General features: G+C 37.5%; 3 protein-coding genes and 1 long non-coding RNA gene across 9 annotated transcripts; 3 read left to right on the forward strand and 1 right to left on the reverse strand.

Annotated features, from left to right (window-relative positions):
* Window positions 1–549: 549 nt before the first annotated feature.
* LOC103469917 (UDP-glucuronosyltransferase 2A2-like) lies at window positions 550–5,153 on the forward strand. The gene is made up of 6 exons (XM_008417981.2): window positions 550–1,500; window positions 2,201–2,349; window positions 2,429–2,560; window positions 3,193–3,280; window positions 3,750–3,969; window positions 4,774–5,153. The coding sequence occupies exons 1-6, from the start codon at window positions 792–794 to the stop codon at window positions 5,054–5,056; spliced, it is 1,581 nt and encodes a 526-aa protein (XP_008416203.1). The 5' UTR covers window positions 550–791; the 3' UTR covers window positions 5,057–5,153.
* LOC103469918 (uncharacterized) lies at window positions 1,193–13,919 on the reverse strand. 2 transcript variants are annotated; one of them, XR_014088970.1, is made up of 4 exons: window positions 13,818–13,919; window positions 6,442–6,517; window positions 4,915–5,019; window positions 1,193–1,362 (listed from the first exon to the last, which is right to left on the reverse strand). It is a non-coding gene; the product is annotated as an uncharacterized LOC103469918 (long non-coding RNA). The 2 variants fall into 2 exon arrangements; XR_014088969.1 differs by lacking the exon at window positions 13,818–13,919 and adding an exon at window positions 10,624–11,627.
* LOC103469916 (UDP-glucuronosyltransferase 2A2-like) lies at window positions 5,275–14,028 on the forward strand. Its single transcript, XM_008417980.3, has 6 exons — window positions 5,275–6,557; window positions 11,644–11,792; window positions 11,914–12,045; window positions 12,222–12,309; window positions 12,674–12,893; window positions 13,677–14,028. Exons 1-6 carry the CDS (start codon window positions 5,801–5,803, stop codon window positions 13,957–13,959), a joined length of 1,629 nt encoding a protein of 542 aa, XP_008416202.1. The 5' UTR covers window positions 5,275–5,800; the 3' UTR covers window positions 13,960–14,028.
* A 1,759-nt stretch (window positions 14,029–15,787) lies between these two features.
* Window positions 15,788–24,733, forward strand: LOC103469915 (UDP-glucuronosyltransferase 2A2-like). 5 transcript variants are annotated; one of them, XM_081610853.1, is made up of 7 exons: window positions 15,850–16,575; window positions 20,715–21,363; window positions 21,453–21,601; window positions 21,730–21,861; window positions 22,041–22,128; window positions 22,474–22,693; window positions 23,470–24,162. In XM_081610853.1, the coding sequence occupies exons 1-7, from the start codon at window positions 15,865–15,867 to the stop codon at window positions 23,750–23,752; spliced, it is 2,232 nt and encodes a 743-aa protein (XP_081466979.1). In that variant the 5' UTR covers window positions 15,850–15,864; the 3' UTR covers window positions 23,753–24,162. The 5 variants fall into 5 exon arrangements, with proteins under 5 accessions (XP_008416201.2, XP_081466979.1, XP_081466976.1 ...); XM_081610850.1 differs by lacking the exon at window positions 15,850–16,575 and adding an exon at window positions 19,351–19,408 and having other exon boundaries at window positions 20,632–21,363; XM_081610851.1 differs by lacking the exon at window positions 15,850–16,575 and adding an exon at window positions 19,415–19,736 and having other exon boundaries at window positions 20,632–21,363.
* The last annotated feature ends 33 nt before the right edge of the window (window positions 24,734–24,766 follow it).

Consider the following 24,766-nt stretch of genomic DNA (forward strand, 5'->3'; position numbering starts at 1 on the left):
GCTTCCTGCTTTTGGAGCGGTCTCCAGTCTGCTTGATGTTCACATCTGCATTCAAACCAAGAATAATGGTGTTTCCACACCTGATAGTTCTGTAGACTCGGTTCGATTGGGGACCAAAAAAAGAAAAGAACATGTAGCAAAATGTGGTGATTCAAAGTGGTGCCTTGGTGGAGCTGAATGTAAATGTACACTACATTTTTCTAATTTTGATTATGAATTTTCTTCCACTTCATTCATGTAAAATACTCACACAATACATTTGTGGTCATAGTGCAAGAAAATGTAAACATATATAATTTTAAAGTGAAACTAAATCAATAAAAGTTGGAGAAAATGTGCAAAGTCAAATGTATTTTTTTTATTTCCGTTTTATTTTTCTTCTAAAGTGTTTTAATGCATGACATAAATAAATGTTGATCGATCGATTGAACAACAATTGCCAGAGTACCTTGAAAATGATGTTTATACCTTTCTGAAACAATAATAGCTAGACTGGCAGCTCTAAAGCTGCATTCAAGCTGGTTTATTCTGATGAGAATAAAACCACAGCTGGGCTAAATGCATCAAAAATGTTCTGAATCACTGTGACGATCATTAAGGGGAATGCTTACACATTTACCAACAACTTCCTCGTATGACACAACATTGTTTAACACTTGATGTTTCACATGATCACGGTTAAATAAGCAGAAAGAATCTGCCCACAGCAGAAGTTCAGAGTCTTTTCTTTTCAGCTGGATTTCTTCTTTTTCAAGAGGAATTGTCTCTTTCCCAACATATTTTAAACCACCATGAAGCTGCATATCACCTTTTTTGTCCTGCTGCTTCTTTCTGCAGCCAATGGAGGGAAGATTTTGGTATGGCACACAGATGGAAGCCACTGGATCAACATGAAACCGGTACTGGAAACACTGGTGGACAGAGGACACCAGGTGACAGTCCTGGTCCCGAGCACGTCGATGTTCATGAACAGCAGCGAACCGTCTCGTTTCCGCTATGAACCGTTTAACGTCTCCGTCTCAATGGAGTTCAAAAAGAAGTTTATTGAGGAGTTCCTCCTCTTTTCCATCTATGAGGTCAATCACATGAGCTACTTACAGATTTACAACAAATTCATTGGTTTTATAAGGACCAACATGGATTATTTCCTTAAATTCTTGCATCGAGTGGTGAAATCAGAAACCATCATGAAGAAGCTGAAGAAGGGAAACTACGATGTGTTATTTGCTGATCCGATCTACCCTGGCAGTGACCTGGCAGCGGACATGTTGGGAATCCCCCTGGTCTTTTCTTTACGTTTTTCCTTGGCTCATAACTGGGAGAGGATGTGTGGGCAGCTACCTGCTCCTCCCTCCTTCGTCCCTGGAATCATGAGCAAACTCACAGACAAGATGGACTTCTCAGAGAGACTGTGGAACGTCCTCTTCTATGCTCTGCAGGACGTCGTAATGCGAAACTTAATGTGGAGAGAACTGGATAAATATTACTCTGAAGTCAAAGGTGAGAAAAGAGAAAAATCACCATATAATTAACCAAATATTCTAAAATATATTTTAGAAATCGATTGTTCAGACAATCGATTGATCGGATAAAAAAAATTGCCACATTGCGGAGATTAACTATTCAACCACTTAACGATTTTAAGTACAATATTAGAGGTGCAAATAATTAAATTCCTTTTTAAATAGCAAAATAAACACTTTATAGCCAAAGTGCAAAAACATAGCTTTTCTTTAGAGTGTGTTTGATATTTTATATATTGATTGATTTTTACTTTAATTAATGATTGCATAGAAATAGATGCTCACAGAATATTTTATATATATACGTAATTTGAAATGGGTGAAGCTAAAACTGTCACTTCAGGACTTTTGGGTAAAACATATTTACAAAGGATTTATTATTTTTTTATTTTAAAAGGTATATATTTATTGTATGGTTTTGTATTAAAAACTGCTCTGAGTGTGTTGTTCTTCAGTAAATCGCCTTTATTAAGTCTGCATACTCCAGTTAGCAATTTACTAGTGATACTAAATTAGTTGACGATTATCTCAATAACTGATTAATCGGGATTAATTGTATCAGCCCTATCTAAAATCTAAAATCTGTTTTTTTTTGGGAGGGATGGAAACTCTTTAAATTAGTTTGTGATTTTATACACAGCAACCTTTTCTGTTTAATAACATGCTGTTTGTATCAGGAACACCCACCAGTGCCTGTGAGTTGATGGGAAAGGCGGATATCTGGTTGATGAGAACCTACTGGGATTTTGATTTTCCTCGTCCACTCCTCCCCAACTTTAAGTTTGTTGGAGGGATCCACTGCAAACCAGCTAAACCTTTACCAGAGGTAGAATAAATAATGACACCAAATTAGTGCTGATGTAAACAAAATAAATGAGATGTTGAAATAAATGACTGTTTTACAGGAAATGGAAAAGTTTGTCCAGAGCTCTGGAGACGCTGGTATCGTTGTCTTCTCTTTGGGATCGATGGTCAAGAACCTGACCACAGAAAAGGCGAACATGATCGCATCGGCGCTCGCTCAGCTTCCACAAAAAGTAAAAAAAAAAAACCATTACTGCTCTGATTAACTTCTGCAGTTAGAATCATCAATTTAGACATTTTATTACGTCATCTTCATCCCAAACTAACTCTGGACTCCCACATAAATCCTTGTTAGTCTTACACTAACACTTTATGACTAAATTTTCACTTTCGGTTCTCAAAGTCAGTTTAGTAGTCATTTCCTGTATAAAACTGAGAATTAAAGGAGAGCAAGAGTTTTACACTGCAAAAACACAAAATCTTACCAAGTATTTTTAATCTAGTGTACTAAGTGTATAATATTAATTGAAATAATTTGCTAAAGGTATAAGTGCTTTTTTTTTTTTTTTACATGTATCAAAACATCATACTTCTTGCTGAAGTTATTTGTAAGTTAGTTTTGCCTTATTACTCTAAAAAATATTTAAAGAGCCATTTATTTAGTCATGCACTGGTTTGAAGGTAACAGATTTACTAATTTATGTTCTTATTTTCTCTTATATTTTCTCTACATTTTGATCTTGTACAGCGTTTTGTGACCGTCTGTGAAAAGTGATTTCTAAATAAATTCATTGATTAAGTTGTTTTAACTGGTTGATTTCTCAGCTCAGTTTGGTTAAAAACATGTTTTCTTAAACGGTTGCAGGTGCTGTGGAGATACAGCGGAGAAAAACCCAAAGGATTGGGCTCCAACACCAGAATTTATGACTGGATCCCACAAAATGACCTGCTGGGTGAGAAATTTTAATAATCCAACCTAGAGGCCTCTCTACAAAAGTATTTTATCGCAATATTTTGTGGTACTATTGTGATAACAATGAAAATTATGAATAAAAGCCGTTTGTTACCTAGTTTTAGGTAGCTATATAGCAAGCCTTCATTGCGACACAAACTCAGATATTTATTGATGGTCTCATGGAACAAACTGTAAAAATGACATTTCTGATGATACTGTCAGTTTTTTAAAACATTTTTTGTCCACCCCACGTATTGAGGTCATGTATTGTGCTGAAAACAAAACATGACGTAAAAAAGCCCTAAGTCTCAAACTAAAGAGTGTCGACTGTACAGCACTCACTTTATTGTTTAACTTCATAATTCAGCTGTTCCAACATGTAAATATGAGAACAAAGTTATTAAAATGATCTATTTATTAAACTTTTCCTTCATCAACAAATATTTAATAATGTTGGTTTGTACCAGGCCATCCTAAAACCAAAGCTTTCATCACTCACGGTGGGACAAACGGGATCTATGAGGCCATCTACCACGGCGTTCCCATGGTGGGAATCCCCATGTTCGGGGACCAGCCAGACAACATGGTGCACATGGAGGCCAAAGGAGCTGCAGTTACTGCTAAACTGAAATTTATGACAAATGAGAGCCTGAGAGACGCTGTAAACACCGTCATCAATGACAAATCGTAAGTACTACATTATCTTTGGGAAGTGTTTGTCAGAGGAGGGGCTGTAAGGGAAAGCTGGATAAAAAAAAAAAATTCAATTCCATAAAAATGTTAATCTTAAATGCATCCGTTATTTAAAACGTAATATACACTAATTGATTAAATGTTATTCCTGATGCTCATTTTCTGACTGGCTGCCAGTCGAATTCATGAAGCTGCTTTGCTCCTCAAGCCAACATTTCTATCAAGAAATGGTGGCTGCTGGACCAAAATAATCGTCCAGCAGCCCACAAGAAAAGCCAAAAGAACTGTGGAAGTAAAATAAAATTTGATGTGATTAATCTGAAATATCACATAATTTCTTATAATGAAAAGAGGGGATTATCTGGTAATAAAATCTTACGCCAGACTAAAATCAGACTGTATGAAGCAGCATTTATGCTAAATGAGTGTAATAATTATTGAATAGTGAATAATAAAAAAAAACATTCTAAACATAGATGTTCATATAAGTGTGTGTGTGCGTGCGCGTGTGTTTTTTTTTAAAATTATTATTATTGTCTGTGAGTTTGCAAAGAAAGTCCCTGACCAGTGTTGATGCTGTTTTGGGAAAAGTTTGTGAACCCCTGGTTTAGGGTATTGACAATGTTGTAGAAAGACTAAACGCCACTAGATGGCACTGTTTCTTTAACAAATGTCTCCAGCTGTGAGAGTTGAGTTAAACAGGTTCCAGTTTCTGGTTTAATGTTTTATACAGGAGGAAAATTTTAATGTAGCTATCCAGAATTTGTTCCCCTCATTTTGCCCAAAATTCACCCGCAGCTACAAAGAAAACGTGATGCGACTGTCCAGAATCCACCATGACAGACCCATGAGTCCTCGGGACGAGGCCGTCTTCTGGATCGAGTTCACCATGAGGAACAAAGGAGCCAAACACTTGAGGGTCCAGGCCCACAAACTCACCTGGTACCAGTACCACAGCCTGGACGTCCTGGCCTTCCTCCTTATTATAGATTTGCTCCTCATCTTCATCCTCTTCAAGAGCTGCAGCTTCTGTTTCAAGAGATGCTGCAGCAGAAAAAAGACAAAGAGAAAAGCAGAGTAACATCTTTTTTCTTTTGACCAACAGTATAATGTTCATAAAATACTATTTTTTGTTACGGGCTTTTAATGTAGGTTGTAAATCACTTCTACTATTCTTGTAATACAGTATTCCTTATGCCTCTGCAATGTAAATGCATATTGAGATGAGAATAAGCTTAAAATGTGTTGGATAAATGGTAATTTTAAGTTGCATTACAACTATTCATAGATTCAAACTGATTTGTGACTAAAACAAGTTGCTTAAATTCATCTACATGTTTGACAAGTTAGAAAAATTAACCCCATTAGTCAAAAACAATCGAACACAAAACAATCATTCTCTCAAAACTACAAATGTAACTTTTTATTTCAGCTATTTTATGTAAAATTTTATAACTTGAATTTCAGTTTATGCCAGAATGAATGTGCCATGTTAAATTTTAACAGCAATATGGAGGGTGGGGTGGAACAAAGATCATTTGACCTTAATAAAACAGCTTCACATTACAGCCATTGGTGTTTCTTTGTCATTGTTTTGAAATACTAAGCTGTTCTTCTATGTCTTTAAAAGTAAGACTAAAAATACTCACCTATCATTTGGCTATTTATTGGTCTTTATTTCAGAAATTTTTGAAGGGGACAAATAACAGATTCTTTTTTCATATTCTCAACAGTTTTTATCAGGCGAGTCTGTTATCTTACATTATTCCGTACAAAGAGCAGCAAGTCAGAGTTCATTTGGTTAATCAGTATCTTTAAGGTGCAGATGTTAAAAACACAACAGCTGGTTTATCACACAGCCACCATGGAGCTGCGTCTGTCTGTCTGCATCCTGCTGCTGTTTTGTGCTGCAGAAAACTCAAATGGAGGGAAGATTTTGGTGTGGTACAGTGACGCCAGTCACTGGATCAACATGAAGCCCCTACTGGAGACACTGGTGGACAGAGGACACCAGGTGACGGTCCTGGTCCCGAGCACATCGCTGTTCATGAACAGCAGCGAACCGTCTCGCTTCCAGTATGAACCTTTTGACGTCGACGTCTCATTTGAAGAGTTAGAAAAGATTATTGAAACTATTATTCACTTCTTCATGTATGAAATGGATTTTATGAATCCCTTTGAAATTTACATAAAATTTTATAATTTAATGAAGAACAATAAGAACATTACTTTTAAGTTTTTGGATGGCGTTGTGAAATCAGAACCCATCATGAGGAAGCTGAAGGAGGGAAACTACGACTTGTTATTTGCTGATCCGATCTACGGCGGAGGCGACCTGACTGCAGACATTTTGGGAATTCCTCTGGTCCTTTCTTTGTGTTTTTCCTTAGCAAACAACTGGGAGAGGATGTGTGGTCAGCTTCCTGCTCCACCATCCTTCGTCCCCGGTGCTGCTAGCAAACTTACAGACAAGATGGACTTCTCAGAGAGACTGTACAATGTCCTCTTCTACACTTTGCAGGACGTCATGATGGAACAAATTCTGTGGAAAGAAATGGACAAATATTACTCTGAAATCAAAGGTAAGCAACTCATTAGTAATTTCAGAGTATTCAAATTAGAAATACAAAGTTTTTCAATATAGACTTGTAAACATTATTTCCAATCAATTAACTAATCATGTCCTCTCAGACATTCTTTTAGTGTTGTAGTTTAGCCGCCATCCTAAAGAGGGCGCCGCTGGTCATCCAGCCTATTGATACAGAATTAAAAATGGCGGCATTGTCCCAGAACGGTAAAGGGGAACGGTACAAAAACAGGCTTGCAAATGTATATTATGTGGTTCTGTTTTGAAATATAAAGATTTAACAAGCTTCTTAAGTTTTATCTTTAGTAGCGCTCAGTCAGCCGTGCTGCGTGGCGGAGCAGCGGGTAGTGAAAACAAGATGCGAGGACATAACCCGAAAATTTATAACGTGATGTTAAAAGATTTGATGCTAAAAAAGCTGATGGTCGTTAGTTAATGCGCTTCATGGAGCGAAGTTTTAATATTCCTTCAAGAGTAAGACATGTTTTTGTTGATGGGGATTTAAGTATTTCCAGGGCTTAAAGTAAAAAAAAATCCTGAGCCTGAAACTTATAGTGATGATAGAAATTAACTATACTGTTGCTATTGCCACAGTTTAATGAAAAGTGTCTTTGAATAGTGCAAACAATTGCTTCTAACAATACAATTAACAAGCTAAACACTCAAACATAAATAAGACTTCAGTACATTTCAACTCAAAACAAAATGTAAAATGTCTGTGCCCTAAAGGTTTGCCTTACAGACAAAAATCCCTGAACATTAAATAAGAGTCCTTTCAGTCAATGTTTTTGCAAGTAATTTAGAACATGCAACATTACCAACGATCAGTGTTTCCCAACCTTTTTCGGCCCAGCGCCCCCCCAGCCTTTATCCAGGTCCCTCACCGCCCCCCACCAAAGAATTTGTAGGCTACTTTGCACTGACTATTATTTTATCATTAATATTACTATCACTATTGTAGATGTTTTGATTTTTATGCTTGGTTCTGTATTTATCATCAAGATAATTTCCCAGAAAATAAAAAAAGTCATGGGAATAGAAATTATTTTCCACAGGCGTCTACGAAAAATGCAATAAACATTCAAGTTAAAATTGGTAGGCCTAGCAGCAGCCAATCAGAGTGGAAAAAATATTCATGTTCTTTGCCATTTTCTGGTTGTTAAATATTCCACAAAATGACCAGATGAAAGATGTTCAACATGCCAGTTTAAACTTTGATCTACTTGCAAAACGACTGAGCTCTGCAACATTAAAACATGGATAGAACTGTAACTACATTAATCATAGCTCTTCTTCTCTTCAGTGTTTGTCAGTTTCTGGTGGTGCAGCTCTGTGCTGCCTTCAGGAGAATGGGACATCAGAGTATCATCCATAAAACTTCCCCCGCATGCCATTTATTGTGCAAACCAGAGCTTTCAGTGGAAAAACAAAAGTTCCAGATCCTTTTAATGCCATGCAAATATGAGACAGAAACATGGATTATATCTTTATATAGACCTGTCTATTGGTTTATAGATTAATAGTTTTACTGGAAAAGAAATTACAAAGAACAAATCTGGTTCTTAATCAAATCCTAATGAGTCAAATTGAAAGTGTCATGAAGTCACTGAACACCACCATGACATCAACACTGACATGGAAAATAATATTGAAGAAATAAATATATCAAATCTAGTTAAAAACATAAATAAGTGCTAAGTTATTTACTGTTATGGTCTGTAAGATATATTTATTATCAGTATTAGATATGGTCTCAACAAACCAATATTATTTTACCTTTTATCCGGAAATAGTGTCTGTTTATTCTTGCCTACAGTCCTCTGTATTAATTTTTGCTCGAAAGGTCTTGCCATACCAGTTTATTCCTCTGCATTTACTTTGGTTTCTTAGTTTATTCTTGCATTTTGTTCTTCATTCATTTCCATTTAGTTTCCTTTTATTAGTTTTATCCTCTCTTGGTTTATTGCTATGTCCACTTTAGTTTCTTTCCTGTTGCTGCATTTATCATTTATTGACCACCAGCCATCTTCACTCATCACCTGCTGCGCCGCCTAATCATCATGTGTTTCACATCATGTGTTGATTTTTCACTGTTCAGCGTCGGATTCTCTGTTTTTATGCCATAATTCACATCTAGTTCGTCACTCCGTTTTATGTCCCGCTTCTCCTGTTTCAGAGTTTTGTGCAATGTGCGCCTCGGTTTTTTTTTTTTTTTTTACCCATAAGGTGCAGGGCGTTCGGGAAGCGTATCGATGGGGAAAAGGCAGACTGACATAAACCTTTTAAAACAACGGAAACAATTTCTGCATTCTGATTATTGAAATTTAAAAGTGCTGTGGTACCGTTGTTCCATTACACCCGTTTCATACCGGACCACTTACAGTTCCGGTGTTAACGCTATAAAATGAACGCTACAAAATACAGTTTTAGCAAGTTGCTCAAAGTCTAAACTGGTATTGTTGTGATTGTAAGGTGCAAGGGCGTAGGAACGAGCCTGTCATTGGGGGGGACGCATATCGGAAACCTGACAGATCAGTAAATACCTTGAGCAGAAATGTCAAACAATTATGACATCAACACATCAGTAATGCGTTACTCTAATCTGACCCTTGCTTCAGTAACAAGTATTCTAACATGTTATTATTTACAATCCAATAATCAGATTAAAGACAGTTATGCATAGTATAATGACCGTCATTCCAGGATGAACACTCAGTTTAGAATTTGCCTCACAACTAGCAAGCTAAATACTCTGGTAGCACAGACAGGCTAACAGATTCTGAAATATCTTATTGGTCAAAAGACATTTGATTATTGGTCAAAATGCATCGATATAAATTGACTGGTAATTGAACTGGTTCTACTTCTTTCTAAAACCAAAGTAGAAAACAGCTCATAAAATAGAACTCGGCAGTTTTAAACTCAATACAGCAGTTTGACCAACAAAACTAAAATCTAAAAAACAAGTTTTGTTCTTCTTGAACAACTCTACATCAGTGCAACAGTTTGATCTACAAAATAAATAAAAATTATACTTTTCACGTCTAACAGACCTTTAGCTCCTCACTGTTAACTCAGTCTCACTTTCCAGCTCTGCATTCAGTAACTTACCAAACATGAGCCATAAAAACACTGAGGCAAAAAACCTAAATGTTTTTTTCCTGTCATTTTCAGCCGCAAACATTTAACTGAAATATCTACAGATATGCGTTTCTGTCTCTGCCTTCCTCTGACTCTCTGCAGCCTGATGTTCCTGCATGGATTCATGGATTTACAACAGACACTACAGTGATGTACAGTGTCAGAATGTGAACTAAATATAAAAAGTATGTTTTTATCATACAGAATGAGAATTTAAACAACTTAATTTTCAGATGTATACATTATTATACATCAACTCTATTTACTATGTAGCAATAATTTTCACTAATTTATTTTAAAACCTCTCCTCAAGCACTTTTCTTATCATTTCCTAACCATTAACCTTATAGTGTGGAAATAATGAAAAAAATATTGAAACGTTGAAAGAAATCAACCTGACATCGGTCTTCATCTGTTCTCCTTTCTGGTTTTATTGAAATTAATATAATTTTTATATCTTCACACTCTGAAACTCCACCTGACTCTCCTATGTCTTCCCTGACCTGCTCCTCTCATAATAAAATAGTTTAGTTTATTTAAAAATTAAAAACAGTTAATACATATTTCAATAAACTAAATGAAGACCTCGTCAGAGCTTCTTCACCTTTCTTCATCATTCTAGCACTGCTGTTCTCCTAAATATCTAAATAATATAATATAAATACATGTTAAGTGGTCAGTATGATCAGGTTTTGCTCACTTTAAATAATAAAAAGGCTCATTTCGCTGCTGTTTCAGTCTCATTCTAAATCATTGTGACTAGACTAGCTAACTTTTAAACAGCAGTAAAATTTTGAACATGTGACAATCCCAGAATTAAAACCGCTTACCCAAAAAGATTTAGTTCTATATATAAAAGTAAACTGACAACAAGATGTTATAAACGAGCGATATTCATGGCAACATTCCTGACAGTTTACCTCATTCAAACGGAGTTTCTCTAACTCCGTCTGCTGCTGCCTTTACTCTGAGCCGTTCAGAGGGGGGAGGGGAGGGGGAGGAAGCGCTCTGCTGAATGCGATGTTGTGCGCCTTCAAAATAAAAGCATGCGAGTGGAAGATTTAAAAATTCTTCGCAACTGCGGTGAAATTATTGGAGGGGACGAATGTGACTGTCTCCAATATTGGGGGGGACATGTCCCCCCCGCTTCCTACGCCTATGGTAAGGTGTTAAGTTTACCTTCGACCAAACGCCCCCCAAAAGAATCCCAGCGCCCCCTGTTGTAAAACTTTCCGCCAGCTTCCCGCTTGTCCTCTTTCCTCTAGCCATGCCCAGCGCCTCTTGTTCTTAATTCCTTTCTCAAGTAAACGTGTTTCTTTACCGGGTGAGACAAACTCCATCTTCTTTCATATCACATTTGATTTAACCGCTGAACCGAACGCATGCGCTTCTTTTCTACAAACCGGTTTACAGTCATTGGTCAAGAACAAGGGAGCTAGAATTCTGATTGGCAGAAGACATCTTTGTAGACGGAGCTCTTTAAGCCCGGAGACTACAGTTTGGTTGAGGCGGACCGTTTGATCAAAACCCGGAAATCCGGCCCCCGGCCGGAGCTCTTTAAGCCCTGTATTTCGCATATTTTCATATTTTATTTTTCTATTTGAGGTTCCTATTTTATTATATCTTATAAATATCTAAGTTTAATAACGTGAGAACATCGCAATGTTCTGTTTACTAATTTAGATAATTAGTAACGAATTTTACTAAGACTTAATAATTTTTTATTAAAGTCATCTTATTTTTTAAAAATGTAACCCTTTATGTCATGAAAACCGCCCTCTTAATGCAAACTCAGGTTTTAAAGGAAACGACTGCTTACTAATAAGATCAATCAACTTTAGATTAACTCATTAATCAATACTATGCAACTCTATTTAATTTTGTATAAAACAGCATAGAAACTTTAAAACCTTTGCTTTTTGTTGTGTCCGCTGTAACAGGAACACCCACCAGTGCCTGTGAGTTGATGGGAAAGGCGGATATCTGGTTGATGAGAACCTACTGGGATTTTGATTTTCCTCGTCCACTTCTCCCCAACTTTAAATTTGTTGGAGGGATCCACTGCAGACCAGCTAAACCTTTACCAGAGGTGTGGTTATAATCCACCATTTCAAAAGTTGTCTCAAGTTTTTAAATAAATAATCACAAACAAAATACAGGATAAAAGTCAACTAACTGCCCTAAAGACTGAAAATATTACTATTTTGCAGGAAATGGAAGCGTTTGTCCAGAGCTCTGGAGATGCTGGGATTGTTGTCTTCTCTTTAGGATCGATGATAAAGAACGTATCCACAGAAAAGGCGAACATGATCGCCTCAGCACTCGCTCAGCTTCCACAAAAGGTCAAGAAAATGCAGATAAGATTATCTGTTTAAATCAATGTAGAGTTTCTTTATCCAACTTCCAAATGTAGATGTAATCCCAAACAACAAGATGTCTGACTTACACATACTTTGTTTTAAAAACAAAATACATCAAAACTTGATTAAAAACAAAAACTTGTTTTGACCATTTTTAGGTGCTGTGGAGATACAGTGGCCAGAAACCCGAGACTCTGGGTTCCAACACCAGAATATACAACTGGATCCCACAGAACGACTTGCTGGGTGGGTATATAATAGCATCCATCACATTTTAGCATCACTGGTGCTAAAATGTACATCAATGAGATGAACAGAAACACCACTCTGCAACGACAATTATGGCACTGCTAAAAATGTTTCCAAATGTTTCCCTTGAAAATTGTTATTTGGCCTTAGCTTCTGATTGCTATACAAATGGATCTTAGCTTAGTTTGGTTTTCAAAGATTCATTATTTTGATCCAAAGAAGTAGCTCAGAAGAAATGTAAGAATCTGTAGTTATGGTGTTATTAAAAAATGTTTCATGTAACCTTAAATAGCAGCTAGTTTGATTTTATCCATAATTTTCATAAAAATTAAATATGAATGTTTGATAACGTTGTTTCCAGGTCATCCTAAAACCAAAGCTTTCATCACTCACGGCGGTGCAAACGGAGTTTTTGAGGCCATCTACCACGGCGTTCCCATGGTGGGAATCCCCATGTTCGCTGAACAGCCAGACAACATGGTGCATATGGAGGCCAAAGGAGCTGCAGTTACTGTTAAACTGAACTTTATGACAACTGAGAGCCTCAGAGATGCTGTAAACATGGTCATCAACGACAAATCGTAAGTTGTTTTGTTTTCTTACGTGCTATTTACAATTTTTAAACAAAAAAACTATTGGTTTGATCATCATTCTTGATGAGTAGAAGAGGGAATGTTGAATGTTGTGTTATGGTGTAAAGCAGTTAGATCTATCTTATGCAGCAGAGGTCTGTGGGCCATTTGTGACTCTTGGAATAATTATGTGCAGTTCATTATCAAAACTTCGTCATGATACAAATTTAGCCTTACAGGTCAGACAGAGTATGAGGATGAAAACTTTTTTGGGTAACAATTTATTTGAGACATAAATTTGTTATAAAAGTATTACTGATTAAACTTTAGCTTTAATAACATAAAGCTACATAATTTTTAAAGTTTAATCAATAATACTTTTATAACAAATTTATGTCAGATCATGATTTCTTGGTTAATGTGAAGTTGTCATAACAAAGACTTTGTGAATAATGTCAACTTTGTATTAAAAATGACATTTACAGAATGACACATTATGACATCAGTCATAAATATTCATGACAGGTGTTGTGTCATGTTTATGACGGTGTCATGACAGTCTTATTCACAACCCATCAAATAAAGTGTTACCCTTTTTTGTTTTAATTTTGGTGCAAAATGTGCACTAACCTGAGAATTTTATACCTTATGCCCAACATAAAATATTTGGTTTATAGTTAATAGTATCACAAACATCAAGCATAATTTACACAAATGCAAACTTGGAAACAACTATTCATTAAACATAGTAAAATATTGTAACCAATGTCTTTTTAACTCATCCATCCGCAGCTACAAAGAAAACGTGATGCGACTGTCCAGAATCCACCATGACAGACCCATGAGTCCTCGGGACGAGGCCGTCTTCTGGATCGAGTTCACCATGAGGAACAAAGGAGCCAAACACTTGAGGGTTCAGGCCCACGAACTCACCTGGTACCAGTACCACAGCCTGGACGTCCTGGCCTTCCTCCTTATTATAGATCTGCTCCTCATCTACATCCTCTTCAAGAGCTGCAGCTTCTGTTTCAAGAGATGCTGCAGCAGAAAAAAGACAAAGAGAAAAGCAGAGTAAAAAAAAGATTAATCCCTTTTGTACAATAAAATCTAAAAAGAATAAAAAGACGTTTTCTTGTGTTGTTCATAGCAATGTCTCATTTCTTTAAGTATATATACTTAAAATTATGAATTATTAATAAAAAAGTATTTCCTGGAAGGTTTATTCCAAGATTTGATCTGAACTGCCTTGATATCACCGGTGTCCTCATAAAAGCTTTCCAAGAGTGACAGTAAAGGAGTTAAACAGCTTCACATTACAACCACCGGTGTGTTTCCTTCATCATTGTTTCATCTTTTTCAGTAACTCTCTTCTCTGCTGGTGAATCTTGGGTTTCTGCCTCCTCTGGCTCTAATCTGAAACAGTCAAACAGAGTAAACACTTCTGACTGGAGGGCAGGACTGAGGATGAAAACATTATTCATTGAACACCCTGAAACACTACAGACTCCATCAAAAGGGATTAAATCAATATTCAAATGTCTTATTGTTTCTTTAGACCCAGTTTCAGTAAAGTAATCTGCATGGGTCATGAAGGGGACAAAGTGCCCACATTTGAGGATTTCTAAGACTTTAGGTGCTGAAACAATCAGAAGTGACATTTTCCTAGAAACACTGATTCCCAAAAACTCCTGAATATTCACAAACCAACTCTCCACCGACTGTCTAAACAAAATCACGATAAACTGACACAAGTAAGGTGAGTTCCTTGCTCAGGTTGGACTCTGCCAATCAAAGTAGTTCAAGTATCTTGTTTCTTGATAACAACTAAGCCAAAAAGTTACGTTCTCATTTCACTGGTCCATGTGGTTTCCAAGTCTAATAACTGATCTTCAGATATGGATTGTGGCCAAAAGAATGAGCTCCCAGTCGATGAATAAAAGTGTTTTCTCTATACGATGGCTGGACTCAACCTCAGCAATGAGGTTAGAAACTTGTTTTAGTAAAGCTATAAGTAGAGATGCTGCTTTTCATATTCTTCTTCTGTTTTGTTTGCTTTTGTTTTAAATTTACTTAGTTTGTGCATAACTCGTTTATTCTTTTATTACATCAATAAATTCAAACTACTGCTACTCATCATCCAAAGAGGGAACTGAGGAAGTTCAAACATTTGCTTTGAGAATCATAAACTAATGAGGACACATGACCAAAAGAAAAATCAACCACTATAAGATAATTTACTGTTGATAGTGGAAGCGGAAGCGAAAAATTTGACGGGTAATCTTCCTTGGTCAATTTCAGAAAATAGTTTCTTTTTAACACTTTTTCACAACCTGATAAAAGGTATTCACTCTCCTGCTGTAGACAGACAGATTTATGCTTGAGCTTATTGCATTTCACTGTCCTGGACCTCAGAGAGGGATCAGGAACCAGGAGCTTTCACATACAGATAAGGGCAGAACTCCCTCCTGGGTTCAAAGGTACATTTTTGTCAACAGTCTAACTGAAGACTGTTAGACTGGTGACAATATAAAAGGTAGCGACTCTTCATCTAGTTAGAACAAACACTGAGCGCTGGTAGGTATTCTCGCATGGATCAATAAAGAGCTGGTTGAGTGAAAATCACTGATCTCTGCTTGGTAACAAAGAGCGACAGGAGTTTCTTCACAGAAATGTGGATTAAGAAACATTTGCTACCTCGAAAGTCTCAGCTAGACTGAATATCAGTCAAGTAAAATTTGCCTCTGACCTTCACTGGATGATTTTCAAATATTATTCAAAGTTAAAAATAGAAAACACTCACCTACTCACTATGCTTTGCATTAGCCTTTATTTCACAACAGTTTTCAATGGGTGAACCTATTATCTTGCATTATTCTGTACAAAGAGCAGAAAGTCAGAGTTCATTTAGTTAATCAGTATCTTTAAGGTACAGCTGTTAAAAAGACCACAGCTGGTTCATCTATACAGGCACACATTCACCATGGAGCTGCGTCTCTCCGTCTGCGTCCTGCTCCTGCTTTGTGCAACCAGAAGCTCAAATGGAGGGAAGATTTTGGTGTGGTACAGTGAGGCCAGCCACTGGCTCAACATGAAGCCCGTACTGGAAACACTGGTGGACAGAGGACACCAGGTGACGGTCCTGGTCCCGAGCACATCGCTGTTCATGAACAGCAGCGAATCGTCTTGCTTCCAGTATGAACCTTTTGACGTCGACATCTCAGTAAAAGATTTAGAAAAGATTTTTGAAGACATTATCCACTTCTCTATGTATGAGATGGATTTTATGAGCCCCTACGAGATTTACACACATTTTTTAGATTTAATAAGGAAAAACATGAAGTTTTCTCTTAAATTCCTGGATGGAATTGTGAAATCAGAAACCATCATGAAGAAACTGAAGGAGGGAAACTACGACCTGCTATTTGCTGACGCAATCTACACCGGAAGTGACCTGGCTGCCGATATTTTAGGCATCCCTCTCGTCCTTTCTTTGCGCTTTACCGTGGCTCATAATGCTGAGAGGATGTGTGGTCAACTTCCTGCTCCACCGTCCTTCGTCCCCGCTGCTATGAGCAAACTCACAGACAAGATGGACTTCTCAGAGAGACTGTACAACGTCCTCTTCTATGCTCTGCAGGACATTGTAATAAACCAGTTCATGTTGAAAGATATTGACAAATATTACTCTGAAGTCAAAGGTAAGGGTCCCATTAGTACTTTTGAATATTCAACTTTTTCAAAAATTATCATGAAAGCTTTAAAAAAATTTTCACCACCACAAAATTTTTCCAGACTGTTCACTTTTTAAAATGAATATGAAAACTTAAAAAATCTTTGCTTTTTGTTGTGTCCGCTGTATCAGGAACACCCACCAGTGCCTGTGAGTTGATGGGTAATGCGGATATCTGGTTGATGAGAACTTACTGGGATTTTGATTTTCCTCGTCCACTCCTCCCCAACTTTAAATTTGTTGGAGGGATCCATTGCAAACCAGCTAAACCTTTACCAAAGGTGGGGTTATAATTCATCAATTCAAAAGTTACTTAAAGACCTGAACTATACAAATAACCAGCCAACAGAATATGGAATTTAAAACCAATTAAATGGTTCAATGACTGAAAATATTACTTTTTTTGCAGGAAATGGAAAAGTTTGTCCAGAGCTCTGGAGATGCTGGGATTGTTGTCTTCTCTTTAGGATCGATGATCAAGAACGTATCCACAGAAAAGGCGAATATGATCGCTGCAGCGCTCGCTCAGCTTCCACAAAAGGTCAAGAAAATCCATGTGGCAATCAAACACTGCTCAGGGTCAGGGGAGGTAACACAAAGTGTCAAGGTGGTAAAAAAGGATTTAAAATGTTTCTTACAAGAAACATTGATAACAGGAGGTACAGCTCAAACCAATAAACAATCAAAACCAAACAAAGATTAGGTAAGCTGGGTAAAATATACCTACTGAAAATAAAACATTCAATATTTCTAAACTACCACAAATCAAACCAAACAAAACACGGGGGAGAAGCACCACCCAACCTGCAACTAATGCTGGTTTCAAACTGCAGAAATGTCTGATAATCTAACAGGTTGTTCAAGCTTTAACATAATGGTTCAAAGTCTAAATGATCTTCAAAAAGCAATGATGGAAGTAACAAAGGGTTACCTGTACAGTCAGTCCAAATTCGCCCAATGAATAAAGAGCATTTTAAAGGTGCAGCTGATCCATTAAGCTTTCACAGGAGGTGCAGGGCAAAGGTTCCCAATGATCTGGGTGTGTTGCCACAGTTCAATCTGTATTTCCTACAAAGTAAACTTTTGAACATGAAGATTATCCCAAAAAACAGGATTTGTATGACTTACTAAATGTAAGACTAAAGCTTTGTTTTAAAATCATTTTACACGATTCTGACTATTTTTAGGTGCTGTGGAGATACAGTGGACAGAAACCCCAGACTCTGGGTTCCAACACCAGAATATACGACTGGATCCCACAAAACGACCTGCTGGGTGGGTCAATAAGAGAGTCCATCACATTTTTACATAATTAGAGTTAAAATAAATAATGATCAATGAGATACACAGAAATGCCCCATTGCAACATTTGTTAACATTGCTAACTTTTTTCAAAATTTATTTTTTATAAAAATCCATTATTTTGATCCATAGAAGTATCTCAGAAGAAATTTAAATATGTGTACTTATGCATTAAAAAAACTACTTCATGTAACCCTAACTGGCTTAGTTTGATTTCATCTACCATAATTTTCATAAAAATTAACTGATAATGTTTGATTATCTTGGTTTGTACCAGGTCATCCTAAAACCAAAGCTTTCATCACTCACGGAGGGACAAACGGGATCTATGAGGCCATCTACCACGCCGTTCCCATGGTGGGAATCCCCATGTTTGCTGACCAGCCAGACAACATGGTGCACATGGAGGCCAAAGGAGCTGCAGCTAGTGTTAAATTTAACTTTATGACAACTGAGAGCCTCAGAGAAGCCGTAAACAAGGTGATCAACGACAAATCGTAAGTTCTTTCCTTATACCTATGATATTTATGGTAACAAAACATGAATTTTTTTCTTTCAGTTTTGGGACAAGATGTTCATTGACTTGAGACCTTTAAAAAATGATACAAAAAAAATTTGTGGAAAGAAAAACCTAAGGTAAATAATAAAGTACACGGCTAAGTTATTTATTTTCCCTCCTCATCCACAGCTACAAAGAAAATGCGATGCAACTGTCCAGAATCCACCATGACAGACCCATGAGTCCTCGGGACGAGGCCGTCTTCTGGATCGAGTTCACCATGAGAAACAAAGGAGCCAAACACCTGAGGGTTCAGGCCCACGAACTCACCTGGTACCAGTACCACAGCCTGGACGTCCTGGCCTTCCTCCTTATTATAGATCTGCTCCTCATCTTCATCCTCTTCAAGAGCTGCAGCTTCTGTTTCAAGAGATGCTGTGGGAGAAAACAGCCAAAAAGAAAAGTTGAATGAAAAAACTGAAGTGAGATTTACTGTTCAGGTGCTTTTCTAACAAAGTATTTTGAGGTGTTCATGGAATTGCAGCTTTGGAATTTACACATATTAAATATTAAAACATCAGGATTGAGGACATAAAAATAAATATTCTCATTAATTTTTTGGTACTTTTGTGTTATTCTCAGTAAATTCTGACCAACTCAAGTATGATACTGTAACCACCATGTTTCACTGTGATGCAACTGCCCTCAACCTAGAATACCTCTTGATAGCAAACAGGGTTAGATTTTGGGTGTTTTCACACTCGACAGTCCGGTAGATTTGGTTTGATTGGGAACCAAAACTGCAACATTTGTTGCATTTCCAGCTGGTGCAGTTAACTTTCACACTGCACTGTGTTAAACAAAACAAACATTTAAAAATAAAACCTGTTCCCTGCCCTCGCCTGTGGTGGCGCTGCATCCAAGAAATACTAAAGGAAATGACATGAGAACCTCAGAAGAAGACTCAGAGTGCCACTTCCTTCTTCACAAGAGGTAAACAAATGTGGAATGATGTGACAGTTTAGTGGTTGTAGGATTTTGCTTTTATTGTTGGTAGAAGACCACAAGCCATTTCTCCCTCTAGTGATTTGGTTTGGTTGTTTCTACCCAGAATGCCTTCTGCTGTAGTGCACTTCCTGCTTTTAGAGCGGTCTCTGGTCCACTTGTGTCCACATATGTATTGGAACTGAGCCAGAGTTCATTTCAAGTGAACTAATTTTTCTTTTTTGGTCCAAATAAGAGACTTTCTTGGCAAATGAACTGGAGTTTGATTAAAGCGGATTAAACGGGTGTGAATAGCAGGACTGACTATAGAAAACCGGTGAGAGAGCTTTTAATCCCTCAATTCTCTGCATTAACACAATTTCAGTTTCAACAGGAAGAGTTTCACCGCATGAATGTGACACCAGGTTAATAAAACCTGCATTCTAAAACACACTCGCCCTCTTTTTTCCCTAGTTGGTTGTGAGAACGGCCTTGAGGAGACGAGTGCGAAACTGAAACCATCTTCCCTTTTGAAGTTTCAAACGTGATGATTCAGCTGAACAAAAACAACCACATTTAAAGTTTATGATATCACTAATCAATATTTAAAGCCATCATGAGAAAATCTAAAAGATTTTTACTTTATAAATAATCAAAATTAGTACAGAGAAAACTTTGACAAATAATGACAGGCATTCTGACAAAACTCTTCCTGTGCATGAAAAGTGTGGTAGTTGTAAAAAACATTCAAACTACATAAGTTACAGGACGCCACCTGCATGGAAACAGAGTGTATTACAACTAGATCTAAAAGGCCCAACAAGGACATTTTGTTTTTCCAGTTGAAAGGTGAAATTTGTAGTTTTCATGTGCATTGTATTGTTATAAAGTATTATCTAGAAAGACTCAAGTCTCAAAGAGAAACAAGGTAGACAAATAAGATTTACTCTAGTTTCCACCACCACACCTTAAGGTTTGGCAATCATCCAAAGCTGACGTAATGCAAAGATTGAACTTTCTCCTCACTAAACGTCAGCAAAAAACACACCTCTTTTCCTGGAATTAGAGGTGTGTCTACAGTTACCACTGCAGCTGTTACTTTTTCTCTTACTAACAGCTCTCCAGGGCTCAGCCTGCTATCTGGCATTACCCAGTATAAAGAGCAGCGAGTTTGAGTTCGTTGAATCAGTATCTTTAAGGTGTAGCTCATAAAAAGACTGGTTTATCTACAGACACAAGAGCCACCATGGAGCTGCGTCTCTCCGTCTGCGTCCTGCTGCTACTTTGTGCTGTAAAAAGCTCAAATGGAGGGAAGATTTTGGTGTGGTACACTGAGGCCAGCCACTGGATCAACATGAAGCCGGTACTGGAGACACTGGTGGACAGAGGACACCAGGTGACAGTCCTGATCCCAAGTGCGTCAATGTTCATGAACAGCAGCGAACCGTCTCGCTTCCAGTACGAACCTTTTGACGTCGACATCTCAGTAAAAGATTTAGAAAGGCTTTTTCAAGATGTTCTTCACTTCTCCTTGTATGAGATGGATTTCATGAACCCCTACGAGATTTCTGTAAAGTTTTTTGATTTAATGAAGAATAACATGAAAATTTCTGTAAAGTTTTTGGACGGCGTTGTGAAATCAAAACCCATCATGAAGAAGCTGAAGGAGGGAAACTACGACCTGCTATTTGCTGATCCGATCTACCCTGGCTATGACCTGATTGCAGATATTTTGGGCCTTCCTCTTGTTCTTTCTTTGCGCTTCTCCATTGCTCATAATCTTGAAAGGATGTGTGGTCAGCTACCTGCTCCTCCTTCCTTTGTCCCCGCTGTTATGAGCAAACTCACAGACAAGATGGACTTCTCAGAGAGACTCTCCAATGTCCTCTTCTACACTTCGCAGGATTTTTTAATAAGGCAGTTCATGTGGAAACCGATTGACGAATATTACTCTGAAATCAAAGGTAAGCAATAAAAGGTCAAAGTTAGTCTTCAAAGTTTCCAAAATTAACATGAAAACTTTCAAATATTTTGCTTTTTGTTACTGTAACAGGAACACCCACTAGTGCCTGTGAGTTGGTGGGAAAGGCGGATATCTGGCTGCTGAGAACCTACTGGGATTTTGATTTTCCTCGTCCACTCCTCCCCAACTTTAAATTTGTTGGAGGGATCCACTGCAAACCAGCTAAACCTTTACCAGAGGTGTGGTTATAATCCACCATTTCAAAAGTTGCTTAAAGACCTGAACTAAACAAATAACCAGCCAACAGAATACAGAATTTAAAAGCAACTAAATGGTTCAATGACTGAAAATATTACTTTTTTTGCAGGAAATTGAAAAGTTTGTCCAGAGCTCTGGAGATGCTGGGATTGTTGTCTTCTCTTTAGGATCGATGGTCAAGAATGTATCCACAGAAAAGGCGAATATGATCGCCGCAGCGCTCGCTCAGCTTCCACAAAAGGTCAAGAAAATCCAGAAAAAAGATTGTGTTTAAAGCCTTGTAGAGTTTATCTAACCAACTTTCAACCATGTATGCTACTCGAAACATTAAGATTTGTAATGACTCACTCGTTCTGTTTTAAAAACATGAACAACACGTCAAATCACACGACTGAACAACAATTTTTTGACCATTTTTAGGTGCTGTGGAGATACAGTGGACAGAAACCCCAGACTCTGGGTTCCAACACCAGAATATACGACTGGATACCACAAAACGACCTGCTGGGTGGGTTAATAATAGCATCCATCACATTTTACCATCATTTATGTTAAAATAAATGCTACATGAGATGTACAGAAACACCGCACTGCATTGACCATTGTGACACCTCTGACTTTATTCTTGTTCAAATTGTTCAACTGAGAATTTAACACAAATGAATATCTGCATAGTTTGATGGATAAGACTCATTACTTTGATGCATGTAGCTAACAAGAAATGTAAATAAATGTAGTTAAGCAGTTATTTAAAAAAAATTATATAAGCCTAGCTATCACTTAGTTTGACTTGATCCACCATAATTTTGATGAAAATTACTTATGAATGTTTGATTATCTTGGTTTGTACCAGGTCATGCTAAAACCAAAGCTTTCATCACTCATGGAGGGACAAACGGGATCTATGAGGCCATCTACCACGGCGTTCCCATGGTGGGAATCCCCATGTTTGGGGACCAGCCAGACAACATGGTGCACATGGAGGCCAAAGGAGCTGCAGTTAGTGTTAAATTTAACTTTATGACAAATGAGAGCCTGAGAGACGCTGTAAACACGGTGATCAACGACAAATCGTAAGTAGTTTTGTTTTTTAAGTGTCAATTACAATTTTTTATATACATTTTCAGTATATCAAATCAAACGTACATCAACACACAACAGTAAGAGGAAGTATATCATAAGTCAATACAAAGTTTTGAATCCTGAACTCAATTTTTAAAGGAAATTCGACCAAAAGAGTTTCATGTACTCAGTCCGTTTAGTCCAGATTTTGAAGGGCAACTTTTCAATGACATATATGTTGTGTATTACGTTGAATAAATTAATAGTAGGAGAATCCAATTTAAATCATTTTGTAGAGATACCTTTCTTATTTGCAAAAGCAACATATTCAATATTTTTTGAGTCTGAGTGGGCAAACGCACTCAAACATTATGAGTTATGGTGGAAAGCAGTTAGACCACGGGTGGGCAACTCCAGGCCTTAAGGGCCGGTCTCCTGCAACTTTTAGATGTATCTTTACTTCAACACACCTGAGTCAAATAATGAGGTCGTTAGCAGGACTCTGGAGAACTTGGCTGAACTGAGGATCTGATTCAGCTGTTGGACTCAAGTGTGTTGGACCAGGGAGACATCTAAGAGTTGCAGGACACTGGCCCTTCAGGACCAGGATTGCCCACATCTGAGTTAGATCCATCACAATAAGGGTCTGGACAAGATGTTCTCTAACTTGAGACCTTTGAAAAAAGAATCCAAATAAAAATCTTGGAAAGAAAAACCCCATGGTAAACCATAAAGTACCATAAAGTGGTAAACAGCTAAGTTATTTATTTTCCCTCCTCATCCACAGATACAAAGAAAATGTGATGAGACTGTCCAAAATCCACCATGACAGACCCATGAGTCCTCGGGACGAGGCCGTCTTCTGGATCGAGTTCACCATGAGAAACAAAGGAGCCAAACACCTGAGGGTTCAGGCCCACGAACTCACCTGGTACCAGTACCACAGCCTGGACGTCCTGGCCTTCTTCCTTATTATAGATCTGCTCCTCATCTTCATCCTCTTCAAGAGCTGCAGCTTCTGTTTCAAGAGATGCTGCAGCAGAAAAAAGACAAAGAGAAAAGCAGAGTAACAGACGGAAGTGAGATCTACTGTTCAGGTGCTTTTCACACAGAATAAGAATCTGTTTTGTGGTTTTAAAACGTATAAATTTAAACAAAGCAAAAAAATCAGGACTGAAGAGAAATTAGTGTTGAACTCATTATTTTTTAGTAGTTTTTGTATTTTGCTCCTTATTCCATTTCTCAAATTCTGAGCAACTTTCCAGGTCCTGCTAAACAAAGAAATTACCAAACTATGACACTGCCACTACCGTGCTTCAACATGGCACCAGTGTGAAAAAGCTAGAATGCCTCTGACAGAAAACTGATTTATGGACTTTCTTCTCTTAAGAGCCAGCGCTTAAAACTTGAACCATTTTCCCAATCACATTTTCACTCTGTCATACTAAATCATGTATTAAATGCTACTTTTCTTTATTAATTCATGTACACAATGGTATTACTATTCTTTGTAAACTGAACCAACGTTTTTAGTGTGCTTTGCTTTTGTTCTGTAGTGTACCACAAGGCAAAGCTTCAACAAAGCTGTAAAAACGGCTACATTTATTGACATTTGATACACTTCTATTAATCAGACCAACATTTTTATGCTCATTTTCATTGCTTTTCTAGCTCAGAAAAATTAATCACATAATTCCAATCAGTCGTAAAAATATTGTGTAAACTCTCCACAATTTGTTTGTGGTCATTATTTTGTTTTCATGTTTTAATGTTAGATTATAGAGAGATGTCACGTTGGACTGAACAGCCGATCAGAGGTGGACTTGGGAGTAAAACTGGAGATGTAAAAGTTTTTGGTAATGCAGGGGTAAAGCACAACCCAAACATGGAGGCCTTAGTCCTCGACGCGGCCGCCACAGGTTCCATTCGCGGACTGATGACCTTTGCACTCGTCTTCCCCCTCTCTCATTACTCACTTTCCTGTCTAACCACTTTCAAATAAAAGCCGCTAAAGTCAATAAAACATAAAAAAAAAACTGGCTTCCTGTTAATCACAATGGTCTGTGGTGACAATTTTTTATTAC

This window comes from Poecilia reticulata, chromosome 9 (assembly GCF_904066995.2).
Source record: "Poecilia reticulata chromosome 9, P_reticulata-male-v2, whole genome shotgun sequence".
NCBI lineage: Eukaryota > Metazoa > Chordata > Actinopteri > Cyprinodontiformes > Poeciliidae > Poecilia > Poecilia reticulata.